Genomic DNA, 13,802 nt, shown 5'->3' with positions numbered 1-13,802 from the left:
GTAAGGTAATGTAGTTATTTTAGTCCAGTAATAAGTAAAAAAGTAAAAAAAAAATACTACTCTTTTGGTATTTTCAACCCTCGAAACTGATTGAACGAATTATATCACGCACCGACAAGAAAAATAATATCCAGTTACAGTAATTACTGTACAGTTAATTTATGTATCGTACAAAAACGAAAACACATCGCCCAAAAGATGTGTTGAAACAAAACGCTATCACATGAATACGTGTTATCTATTTCAGTAAAACAAGTCGGTGATCATCAGAGCCCAGAGCTGTATTCCTTTTTTGTTACGACCCACTCCCCCTACCACCATTGCCCCACTCAGCGCGGATAAAAACACAAACAGCCGGATGTGCGATCATCTTATAATTTACAACCGAGAGTGAGTCATGTGCGACCAGCGATGTTTGAAAATTCAAAAGTTGAAGCGTAAACGGGTAAACCCAAGTTTTACTTTGGGTGGAGGGTGGCCGTCGACGATTGAATGGTGTAATCTCGTCTGTGTCGGTGACTAGGCGGGTCCCCTGAGGAAAGTACTTTCTCTCTCCTGGCTGGAGACGCACCTGTTATCACCTAACCCCTGACATCTGCCGCGGACGTTACAGCCCCCTCCTCACCTTGTGACGTACTGCGCGCTCATTGGCCGAGGCGTCCCCCTCCTCTCTACTCACGCGCCAATTCTTCGGTCTGGGGTTCTTGTTCTTGTGTTCTTGGGCGTCACTCGGGTTCGACTAACGTACGTTGTTCATCTTTAGTGACCGTATCTAGTTTTATTGTGTCTGTGCCTTTTCCCGGAGTTCGGTCAGTCGGTTGAGTTTTATATCACTCATTAGTCCACCCGTCAAGATGGTGTCGGGTAAAACGGTGAGTGAAATTTGCTCCATTCCGCTCTGTTGCTACCTGTTGGACCTACCTCAACAGTTGAGCCGGGCTTTATTACACTGTACATTGTAAAATGCAATAGATTTATGTTTTTATTATAAGTTTATCGCCACCAAGTAAGCTCGTTTCTTATGACTTTTTGGAATTTTACATTTACGGACTTCAATAATTTAGTTAATGTACCTATTCACCATCGTTTGAGGGATTCAAACATAGCCAGATTACGCAATTTTTGCAAACAGCTTTATTGAAATAAAGAAATTGAAGCATTGCCTTCAATTATGTTATACCGGTATTTTTCAAATCAAGTCATAGTGGACCAATTTGCGCGTTGATTTTTAAGGGAAGAATCATTTCTTTTTCAGTGACACAGAAACACCTTTATTCAACTAAAGCCAAAGCTCTCCAGTGTGCATGTTCAATTATTGTGGTTCTGCTTGAAATAACTAAACAAGATTTGTCCAACTGAGATAATCTCTTAGCCTCGTATTGGAAACCATTCATGTGATAACAACTTTATTATTTATTAAAACGTAAATAGAGGCAGTACATTAACGATCGGTATGCCAAGAACCAGAACCCCCACTTTTTTCAAGAACAAGTCAATTAAGTATATCTTATTACCTATTTATTTGACCAAAATAACAAGCACAGATTTGCATTAAGTCATGTCCCAATCCCTATAAATCTAAAATAAATAATAAAATAACCGTAGATGGCCTAATTCATACTTCATCCAAACTCAAGTTATCTAAAACTTTTAAAGTAACTAAACCCATCAGCAATACAATCACAAACACTGTGGTAGCTTAAAATATGTAATTTATATTTTTAAATAAAAACTGTTAAGATAATTTGATCTTAAAAACTATTTTATTAGCTCGCTTTCTTGTCAGTTCGGTACAAATTATGCAATCGATTTTAAACTATTAGCTACAGACTAGAAACTTAAAACATATAACAAATGAAATGGATGACAATGCAATATTGAATCATTTTAATTTCATATTTCACTTGGGCTACGCCCCATGGGCTTCCAAATGTTCAATGCTTACATTATGGAAGAATGTAAATAGTTAATTATATAAATTTAAATCAGCTGTAAATAATTTAGTTTGACAGTATGTTCAAAAAGCAGAAGTAAAAAGGTACAGCTTCTACTCCCGAGAGATTCTAAAAATATAAACAAACATTTTGAAGTAAAGGTAAAACTTCTGTTTACAGATAAAAAGGTTTTGGTTATGTATTAGCAGGCCATTTAAATAGATGCAACATACTTACACATTAATGACTAACATTCAAAAGTTCAAAAATTTGTTTGGTTGATACGATGTTAATTGCAATTAACTGTTAATGGGTCAGTATTTGTATTAATGGTCTTGACCACTATCTTATTACAAGTAAAGTTTGAATATATTGGTATTATAATTCGACTTTCAATAGTTTCAAAACACGTATAATACTAATTCAATAGCATTTTGTTCCTTTAAGCTTGTGACGAAACCCCCTTCCACTACACATGTATAACCTCTCTCTCGTCACATAGTAAAAGAAAATAATTTATAAATAAATAAAAAACTTTTAAAATACCATGTTTTTATTTATAAATTATTTATCTTATAGTTTACAGTTTTTTAATGAATGAATGAATGAAAAAACTTATGGCACTTTTTATTAAACTTAAACTGACATTGTTTTTGTTTTTTCCCCCACAAAATACAGTACTGTAAGGCTATACAAGTTGTTGCGAAACAAACAGTTTTTTTTAAATCGAAGCCCTTATTAAGATGAACCCTATTTCTTTATTTGACATTGAACTCAATAAACATATAAAAATTGAATAATCAATGTTCACAAAAACTAGGAATTGTAATTAATTGGAGAAATGAATTAATAAGTTGTTTACTGAATTTTCAACTGAACAAAAAGTGTAGCCTTAGTAGGTAATAGGTGTGGTCTATCTGATGATAACTACTGGTACAAGGTTATGCCTGGTGATAACAATTAGACAAACATTACATAGGTCTAACGTCAAGGCTTATGTAGGCCTCACTTTGTCTGATTGAATACACTCTGTGTCTTTACAATACTGGTACTTAAAAGTTAATCTAATATTTTTAATTGAACCTCTGTTGGAGAATTATTTCTTTATTAGTTTAAAGTTTATAGGCCAGTTTGGAACTAGAACATTTTATTACAAAGTAAAATAAAAACAACTTAAACAAGACAACAACATTTTATTCCTAGGATGAGCTGATCTTCAGGGCATTTAGCTTAAGAGTCTTCCGTAGTGGAAGCCATGTTTGATTTCTTCCCCATAAGAACAATGTTAACTTTGGGTCCAAATATCTCATCAGCAAATTGTCATATAATTATGGATAAGGAGTTAAATTTAAGGAATTGCGGTCCTCTAGAGATTGACGTTTTTTATTTCACAATTTTTTTATTTTTATAATGAATAATTGATTATTAATTAGCTTAAAATTAAGCTAATTATTGAAAGGAAATGAAAATGGATTTTCGAAATTCAAAAACCTCAGTCACTAGTCTATTGTGTTAAAAATACAAATTATAAATTTCAAAGCTATATCTTAACAAATAACGCCGTTACGTGTCCACAAATGGTGCAATTATAACATTGTTCTTATGGGGAAGAAATCCAACATGGCTTCCACTACGGAAGACTCTTAAACTCCTAAATTTAAAAGGCTACTCAGGGTTAGCTACTTTGGGGGGAATGCTTAAATCTCAGCTGTCAGTGTGGGCATTTACTTTAATAATCATGAACTATATTTAAGAAAATCAAAACTAAAACAATAGTTTACAACCTGAAGAAACAAATCAAACATGACAGTTCATTTCTAGGATCTGATCTTGAGGACAGTAAATCAAGAAACACATACTGTACAATTCATTTTTGTTATACAGAATTGGTTTGTCAAATTGAGTGTCGTAACAAATTCCTACCGTGTTGCTCTTTAATATTACTCATGAGGCCATTTTAGTTGGTTGCACTTGTTGCTCATAGATTGCTAGGATCCTTGATTTTTTTACGTATATGACAATGCTAATATTAAGTCAAAAAGATGATTCATGGATATCAAACCTGACACTTAAGCCAGTGTAAAATTTGTCACTATCTCATTGTAGCAAGTGTGGATTATACATACTCCGAGGTGTTATGAGTAGACTAAGTGCTCTCTGGTTATTTCCTCTGACCTATTTTTTTATCAGTTACAGTCTCTGCAATGTTAAATTACTAATAAGTCCTAGGAGTATAGAAATAATAACAATTGTAAGATCAATCATACCAAATGTATTTTCACTATATAGTTAGATTGCAAAAGCTAGTTATTAGCTAAACATTGTATTTATTACTATTGCAAGTTTTTCTGTACAAGATACAGTAACAGCATTCAATGGTAATAGTCACAGACCTGATATATGTCATGGTGTTGCTGTTGCTGTATAAGGTGCCATTGTACATAACATAGCCATTTGTAAGGACTTAAAAAGTATTGAAATAGTTACATTTACTTATTTTTACATGCCAGTTCAAAATGCAGTTCTTAGTGCAGTACTTAAGTCCTTATAGTTCAAACTAATTGGGACCGATAATATTCGGATTAGCTGGACGGCAAATGTAGTAAAAATATACCCTAATAAAATAAATGACCACAATTTGCTTCCACAAGTTCAGCCATTGTTAAGTTTACCTATAGCTACTAGTTAAATGGAAACTGTAGGCCTATAAGTTATATGTTTAGTATATGCTGGAGGAGGTAGAGAATAATATACGATCATTGGTGTCCCAAGGTAGCAATGACATAAGTTGGGCCAGAGCCAAGAGTGGTTGGGTCAGTGCAGGACTGGTAGCATTGTAATGCATGTGGCAAGTGGCAAGGCTGGACAATGTTCACCTTAACCTAGTGGTCTCCGTCTCGGTGGCATCACCACCGCTTACCTTGGCAAGGCATTCTCCTCCCCTCCGCCATCACTGAATGTTGCTGGAGACAACATTCACAATTCTTATTTTCTTATTTTCATCAAAATTACAGAATAGGAAATATGTTTTTGTGCCTTGTATTGTTAATGTTATTGCCAAGTGGTAGCCTACATACACATATAGGCTACAATTATAAAATTGAGGTGGTGTCTGTCCCTGCCTAAACTTGTTAGGAAACCAAACTTATGATTGATGCTGAATTATTAGAAAAATATTAGGTTTTGGATGAATCTTTCTTAACGATTCAAACTTTGCTTGAATTTTAATGTAATTAGATTTAAATATGCTGTTGCATTTGATTTCATGATTTTTTCACTTTTTGTGTCTAATATCAATGGGGTAGGGGGTGTTTAAATATGTTTACAACTATAAAATGATCTATACATGAACATAATCACATCTATACATTATCTATTGCCTATAGGCTACATAAAGAACAACAATGTTCTTTCTGTATACTCATCCTGTAAACTCAAAAGGCTGGGTAAAAGAATTAGTGTTATGATAATTGTGCTATATATAGCTAGCTATTAATCTAGGCTATTACTACTTCTAATAATTTGTTATCCTAGCTGGTTATCATTAAACACCAACCTTATCAACATATCCTTGAGCCAACTAACAACCATTTCCCATTTCGGCTCAAAAGTACCATAACTCAAAAAGTATGATTACCGGCACCTAATATATTACACTTTTACTTGTACCTATAAAATTTTATTCCTCATTTAGGCTACAGTAAAAAACATAAAAAGTAAGGTAAATAACAATCTTTTACTATTGGACATTCATGAATCCAACTAGTTTGTACTGTAATACTTTGATATTTAAAAAAGTGTAGGTTCTTTATTAGCCCAGGCAAAACCAAAAAGAGCTGTAGCTCCTAAAAATTGGGGGAAAGCTGGAAATCGTTTTAATCTGATCTGGAGATCCTCAATAAGTTAAAAATGTGTTCTGAAGTGTATAGGAGACAAAAATAGACAGATTTTTCTAATTTTTCAGTTTTTTGCTTATAACTAAAAAAACAGTGCTAAATTCTGCGTCCAATGACGTTAAAATCATTCAAATTGGTTCAGTCGGTCTTCAAACCACATAACCATATAACAGGTCGTCAAAGTTCAGTAATTTCAACATTCTCCTTGTCATCCTATTCTTGATTATTACAGCGTGTTCCGCCAGATGGCAGCGTATGCTATGCTTTTCGGTTAAAATTACTGAACTTTGACGACCTGTTGTAGCAGAACAACTGAATCGATTTTAACGATAGACGCGGAGTTTTATGTTCTTTAGAAAAGTATATAAACACTTTTTTAGTGGGATTTACTGTTTTTGAGTTATAAGCCAAAAACAAAAAATGAGCAAAATCGGCCTAGTTTTTTGCCTCCCATACACTTAGCTCACTTCAGAATCCGTCTCAAACTCATTTTTAACTTATTTACGATCTCCAGAGCAGATTTAAACGATTTCCAGCTTTCCCCCAAGTTTTAGGAGCTACAAGTCTAATTTGCCTGGGCTGTATGTGCTATTTCTGCTAGTTATCTTAAGTAAGTTCATTTGGCTAGTTTTTTTCTTTTTGGGCTACGTCAGAGAAATTATATTTTGTACTTGTGCCAGTCTTGAGTTTTTTATGGCTGTGTTTTTAAAAACTCTATTTTCTAATCTAAGGCCCTTTTGAAACCATTTTCATTGTTGCCGAGATCTATTGTAACTTCCTTTGTCATTTACGACCAATAAAGATTTATGATTGTGGGTTTGTTCTTAAAGCTTCTTACCAGGTATTTATTCACCACAATACAATAACTATTTTCTTTATCCTACAAACCACAACACCAATTAAGTAAAACTGGCTGTTAGCCTTGTCTTTTATTCAGTCAAGACAGTACAAATGATATTTGACCACTATTCCTGAATATCTTTTTTACTGGATCAGAATGTCAAGGAAACCCATGTCAGAAGTTGCATGGAACAGCAAGTCCAAGAGCAAGAGCTGACATCACTGACCAGTTTATGATCAGCAGAAATACCATCTGGCTGCCTACCAAGAACTGCTCTTTGGTGTTTGACATCTTATCTCTAATAAAACACATCACTAGAACTTGAAAATAAATGTGTATTTAGGCTACCTATTAAAGCAAACCTGCCAACTCCCCTGATTTCTATTAAAAATGTGTAATATGTAGGTGATCAAAAAATAATAAAATAATCATCTAATCATTTTATAAAGTTTTTCTTAACCGCTACACCGTAAAAATATATACAAATTAGGCCTACTACATTTTTATAGGTACTTGATTTGTCTAAATATTATTAGTTATTTATCAAAGTCGGACAAATGAAACTCGGACAACTGATTTTTTCTAATATTTTGTAATTTTTAAAAAACTCAGACAAATGATGAGATCACAAAAAAATCAACTACAGATCTTTTAGCAGCTTAAACAGTCTACAGTTCATAGTTTGATAGTTTTAGGTGGTTTTTTTCACTTAGCCTACTGTGAAGGTATTTATCACTGTAAATTTTTTTGTGGCTTTTTTTATAATACTAGTGTCCCTGTTGCTCGAATTCGAGCAATTGCTAAGTATTACAGGCGTTATTTTAAAACGAACTTCAACCAAGTCAGCAAATATTTGTAGCAAACTGTTTTATTAACAAACTTATTGACTGTTTACAATTGACCTATGCTCTTCTTCTCACTTTTGATTTCTGACAACAGCTGGAGTTTCATAACAATTTTTGTTTCCCATGTTAATCTTATGGAGAAATAAGAAACTTTAAAGGGCTCCAGGGCCTCACACTCTCATTATTTCCCTAAAAAGAAAGTTTCTTGCACAACTTCACGCTACGCTCTTTCCAATGACACCAAAAACATGACAATCGGTTCAGTAGTTTCGGAGGAGTAATTGTCACAAAAGATCTGCTTGCGTATTAAATAAGTATAGATATATAATTTGTTGTACACATATCTTTGTACATTTTTCCAGATCTAAAAACAATAAATAATTTAACCAAGGGAAATAAAAATAGGCCTGCAGTCTATGGTTGATAACTGGCTTTAGTGATGTAGAGACCTAGGTTAGATAACAGACCAGTTTGGTGACACTTGAGCCCCCGACATGACCTGTCCAGTGTCCATCTGTGGGATAGTGGCAATGTTAACTTTATTGTTACACTTCTGTTTATTACAGGCATATAACTGTTCATATCCCTACTTATTAACCCTCTTTGACAACCTAGGTGCCAAATTCAAGACATGAAGCCCCAACCTCCCTCATAAAAAGATACTAAGCATCCTTTTATACTTGTAAAAGAACAAAATATGTTTGTTTTCATGAACACCAAATCACAAGAAAATATTTCAATTAGGATTCTTTGCTTTAATTCCATACTAGCAACCTGCATCACTTCCTGACTTCAAAATCCGTGATATATTTGATATATAGTTGATAAGGGTAAAAACGATTATTTCTAATCACATCCCTATTTGCATTGCGAGCCCTATTATTTTAATTGCGTGCGCGATCTCCTCTAGGTATCTTAGAGAAATTACCAATGACCAATCAAACATACTATGAAAACACAAAACATTACAATTTTTACTAAATTCCCTAATACATCAATAAAACATACTATGAAAACACAAAATCCAACGTAAGTCATTTTCTTCTTTACCTACATTTTAGCGAATTTCCCATATAGGGAATAAGCTATTACCGTAGTACTCATGGTAAGACCTGGACGCGGGACCGATTTTTTTTTTCGTTTTGAGGTCCCTAGAGGCCAAAAACACCATCCGTTCAAATTCATATATATATATATATATATTTATATATTTATATATATATATATTTATATATTTATATATACGAGAGGTCGTCCAGTGGTCGAAACTCGACCAAAAATACGTAATGTACTCACTTATCTATTTTCACCCCACACTGTAAATAAAACATGTGATTTGAGTTTCTTCCATTTGTTTTGGTTTTCTGTTTGGTTTTCTGTTTATATTTCGTTGTTATTTTCGTTACCAGCATGGCAACGCATAAGATCCATGTTAATATTTTCAAATTTTTAAACTCATTTTTTGTGCTTATCTTTGAGCCTATTTAAATTTATAAAGGGATTCTGCACACCTACAGGAAAATAGTTTTCTAACGGTATGCGTAGATTTTCCCTACGATGAACACGAGCTGAGAAAAAAGGTTTTAAAGAAACATGCTTGCCTATTAATATATAGATAGATATATATATATGTGTCCGTCAGCACGATAACTCGAGCAAAAATGATCCGATTTTGATGAAATTTGGTACAAACGTGTAAACCTACGTTTATTCGAACGAGTTCGCGATCCAGCATGATCGGACCATGGGAACGGGTGTTTACGGGGGGTTTTATGGGGTAAAAATAGGTTTTTGCCATTTTTGACCCAAAAAACATAAAATTTAGCAATTTATTTCCAAACCATTTTGTAGAGCTTCAAAAAACAAATAATTTAGTATATTGAAGCGTTATTATGCGCCTAATGGTTACGGAGAAAATTCCAAAAAATTGTAAATTTAAAATTCCCATGTTATTCTTATGGAGAATGAGTAAACTGTTGTAGTTTGCTTGTTTATGAACATATTTTGATCAAATTTGGAAAATGTTTTTATTTCTTACTAACTATTAACATTTTACAAAAAAAAAAAAAAGTTTTACCCTCCCTGATGCAGCAAACCTAAGTACTTGTTAAACTAATTCTATTTAAATCGGGAATAAATGTTGGAAATTCGCTTAGTCTGCAGGTTTGCTGCGGCGGGGGTATTATACAAATAGGATTACAATATTTAACTTGAATTCACTGAAACATCACCAACTACAGATAACCCGATTTTCGCATGAATGTAAAAAAAATTTACTATGGCCATCTGTTTTGATGTAAACAAATGTAAACTTAAAACAGTTCAGATGATTGACAACAGAATTCTGCACAAACTCTGAAATTTTAAAAGCCTGTAGGACGAAGGGCTTTCACGAGATATCATCCAAACCCACAAAACGCACATCTAGAGGACAAGAGCTTTAAATGATACCCAATATGCCCATAAAAATAAATATTTTGGGGTCGATTTGCTGCACACAAAAATCCAACAAATTCTTTAAATAATATAGATTTGAATCTTAAGACTATTTAGTTACACCATTTCTTTGTGTTGGTTTGATGCAGCTAACGTAATGGATTCTGGATATTTCCAAACTTACTCCTATTTCCATTATTAGGGGCATTAACAATAACTTGAAGTAAATCTGGAACGGTGATAAAATATCCTAACCTAGATGGTAAAATATTTTATCCTATGGCATAAAAAAGCAATTTGTTTGTATCAAAAGATATCCTCAGATGTTGCCGCAATATTACAGCATGAGCATGGTGTTGCTGTGATTATAATACCAGTTTTAAGGTTCTGACTCCAATTAAATTTTTTTTTACCATCCTTACTTCTCTCATTGAAAAGTGGTGTAGATTATGTTCCCTTGCAAACCCCTACCCCCCAACACCCTAGGCTGTAGCTTAAGATGAACTCTGTTTGGGTACTGTGAGTAAGGTGTTTTACAAACTTGCATGGTAATGATGTATGCATTAGTTGGCCGACTGTGGAATACTAACACTGTACTTGTACTAGCGAGGCTGCCTCATATAGGCCAAGGCTCTGACTCCAGTCGGCTATCTTTATGTCCCTTTAACACGGCTGTTAACCATATTATTTACAGTCTCTCATGACAAACCACAAGATACTGTCTTTACTCACTGATAACATACACTACATTTCCTTTGGTAGCCTTGCACTTAAAAAATACTGTCATAGTCAAACTTGAGTAAACCATAGGTACATTATTTCAGAATTTGTTCCGCTTGTCTTTTGATTTTCAGATATGTTTTACTTATACATATTGCTAGTAATGTATTAGCTTAAACTTGGTAAACTGTTTATTTAAATGATTAGCCATTACCATTGACTATTGAATACAGAAGAAGACATCCCACCTATATGGATCAGGTGTCGCAAACTTTTTTACTAAAAAAGAATGTAGTTGTGTGATCCAGTCACAGAATGCGCTAGTATCTTAAATTCCATTTTCTACCTTATTTTTTGTTACTCACATCATTGATGGGTCATAACAGTTGCTATAGCTCATAATAAGTCGTTCCATCAGTTTATTCACTTGGTAAAAACCATTGTGTATTCGACAGAAATCAGTAAATTAGATCAGCGCAATCTGTGGGTGGCTTACATCAACTAAGAGAAATTTGATTAAAAACCTGGCGACAACTTTAACATGGGGATGGAATGTTTAGTTGTATCAATAGTGAAAGCCATTACCTACTCATTTCATTTTAGGCCCTGATTTGAGTGTTTATCAGTCGGCTTATGGTGGGTTTTTCAAGTGTTTGTTCTAAAATTGAACTGGAAACATACCATAAACATAAAAATAACTTAAAAACATAAAATATCATACATACATAAACATAAAAATACAAACACAAAAATTACCTGGTAATGCAGTGTGATTCAATTTAACTCTGAATATTTATCTCCAATGTAGGCTATATGAAGTCATTTTTTTTACCAAAATTGTCTTGCCTTTAGTAAATGTTTTTAGTGCTACCTTACTATGAATTCTGATATACTGAGAGAGGTTTTAAAAGTACCTTTCCCTACAAGAGGGTTGTTGTCTGTCAGTCTACTAACAGTTTTCTTGTATTGCAGATGAATGTGCGAGTGACCACAATGGATGCCGAGTTGGAGTTTGCTATCCAGCAGACGACAACCGGCAAACAGCTGTTCGACCAAGTGGTCAAGACCATCGGCCTCCGTGAGGTTTGGTTCTTCGGCCTCCAGTACACAGACAGCAAGGGTGACCTCACCTGGATCAAGCTGTACAAAAAGGTTAGTTTCCAGTAACTATACCTGTGAAAATTTAACCCTCCGAGTGTCCCTTGTTTTGGCCTTAATGTCTGCCTATTTTTTGCTAATTTGCAAGGTTTTATTAAAACGGATCTGAGAAGCTTAAAAACAATGTTAATTATACTGTTCTATATACCATTTTGTTTGGAAAATCATGGGCTTCAATATTATATATAAAACATAAGGAACATTTGTTCAAAAAAAATTTTTAGGTAAAAAAAATATTTTGGAAAATTAAAAAAAAAAAATAAGTTCACGCTCAATGAAATTGTATAAGTTATAGGCCTATAAATGTTTGAAAATAGCCACTTTGTTCTAAATTTTATGAGGATTACAAATATATAGGGTAATCATATAGTGAGGTAATAAATAAGTTATGAGTGAAAAACAGATTTCAGTACATAGCGTTTAGCTAAGAATGCATAGCCTAACCATAGCTAGGAATCTGGCTGATAATTTACATTAATATCACTACCTACTTCTTCAGGATCATCAACCAGCCCTTCAAAATCACTTAAATCTTCTTATAATGCACCACGTATATCACTACTTTTGATTTTTAACACTAAAACAATGATAAACGTAAAACACAATGATAAACACATCAGTCATCGGTCCGAGGGTAACCTAGCTGTTTATAAATACGCACGTCAGCTGTCTGCTACAATTACGATCGGCTCGGAGAACATAAAGCGCTTAGAGACAGACCTCTGGAGAAAGCTTAGAATCTAACGAAAAGAACGATGCCTAACTCGATCCAGTTCAATCCGATTCAGTCAGTCATAGAGTCTGTTCGCCGTAAACAGTGTTTTCGAGTCGCTGCAGCGACACAAAACACTACACAAAGTGTGTTATATGTCGCTGCAGCGACAAATAACACTCGGAGGGTTAAAATTGTCTTGAGAAATTTTGGAAAGCAAAAAAAACATTTCTCCCAAAGGAAATTTTATGAGGGCAATTCATAGACAATAATTACGATGTTATGCAACCTCCTCTAGATCCGTACAAAGACAAATGCAAAAGATAATGTTGGAGGGGTAACGTAGGGGGCTGCAACCACTGTATTCTATTTGTAAATGATTATATTGTATATAGATTTTACCAAGGCTAGAGCCATCATATTTTGTACCGGTACATTGTGTTTTTCTTATTTTTATTGTAAAATATTGTGTCATCTATTAATTTGGCAATATTCAGGTCAATGTAGTAATTACAGTAGGGATTTTCTCGTGCAAAGTTGACATGTGTATTCCTAGTACACTAATAAACCGCCATCTCTAGCAGGACTTAAGTTTGTTGATAATTGTAACATGTAAGACTTTTGAAAGTGACGAGTGTGATTGCCAATTATCCAGAGTAGATGTTAATGAAGTGTGGCGTGTGAGGAGAGATGATCTGAGCAATTAGCAGAACAGTTATGCTGCTTTCTATCACATTGTAGCTGGCAGGTCAGGTCAGGTGGATGTGCCACGATGCCTTCCACTTGGTCTGGCCCACACACAATTGTCTCTCATTGGAATAGCAACACGTATACAACATCCAATCAATTACACTGTGTTTGAAAAAAACAGTGGATTTAAACTGAAGAATGTTTGTGTTTATAAAGATTGGAAAAGTAAACTATTGTTTGAGTTTAGTCATACAAACCACTGTTGAGGTAATCTAATTGGAAAAGGAAAAAACTTAGGAATGTAGATTACTGCAGTTGAAAAGCTTCAGTGAGAGCTACAGTTGATTGTGTTTTTATTCATTCAAATTCTCAATTTTATGATAATTGTTAATCTGAAGTTTCAATTATCAAAATCTCTGTTTTGCTTACTAAAGAATACAATTTAGACTTCATTCTCTTTAGCCAGTACCATCAAAATCCCGGTTTATCCAGACAAGATTATTAAAATAACCATAGACTAATATGATGTTAAATTTTGTTTTGACAGAAATATAGGTACTATGCTTACAA

The 13,802-nt window shown here is 33.9% G+C and overlaps 1 protein-coding gene across 2 annotated transcripts in view; it reads left to right on the top strand.

Annotated features, from left to right (window-relative positions):
• Positions 1-13,802, top strand: part of LOC128985444 (moesin/ezrin/radixin homolog 1) — a 64,242-nt gene that overhangs the window by 17,093 nt on the left and 33,347 nt on the right. Inside the window, exons 1-2 of one of the 2 annotated variants that reach the window (XM_054404927.1) lie at positions 712-872; positions 11,645-11,824. In XM_054404927.1, coding sequence (XP_054260902.1) covers positions 855-872; positions 11,645-11,824 — 198 coding nt within the window. In that variant the 5' untranslated portion in view covers positions 712-854. Of the gene's footprint in view, positions 1-711; positions 873-11,644; positions 11,825-13,802 lie in introns of those variants that run through there. The other variant, XM_054404928.1, reaches the window with a different exon arrangement.

Source organism: Macrosteles quadrilineatus, unplaced genomic scaffold (assembly GCF_028750875.1).
Source record: "Macrosteles quadrilineatus isolate MER2022 unplaced genomic scaffold, UCM_ALF_1.0 Scaffold_2__2_contigs__length_208266976, whole genome shotgun sequence".
Lineage (NCBI taxonomy): Eukaryota > Metazoa > Arthropoda > Insecta > Hemiptera > Cicadellidae > Macrosteles > Macrosteles quadrilineatus.
The sequence above is the reverse complement of the archived record's forward strand: the minus strand, read 5'-3'. Positions and strand labels throughout refer to the sequence as shown.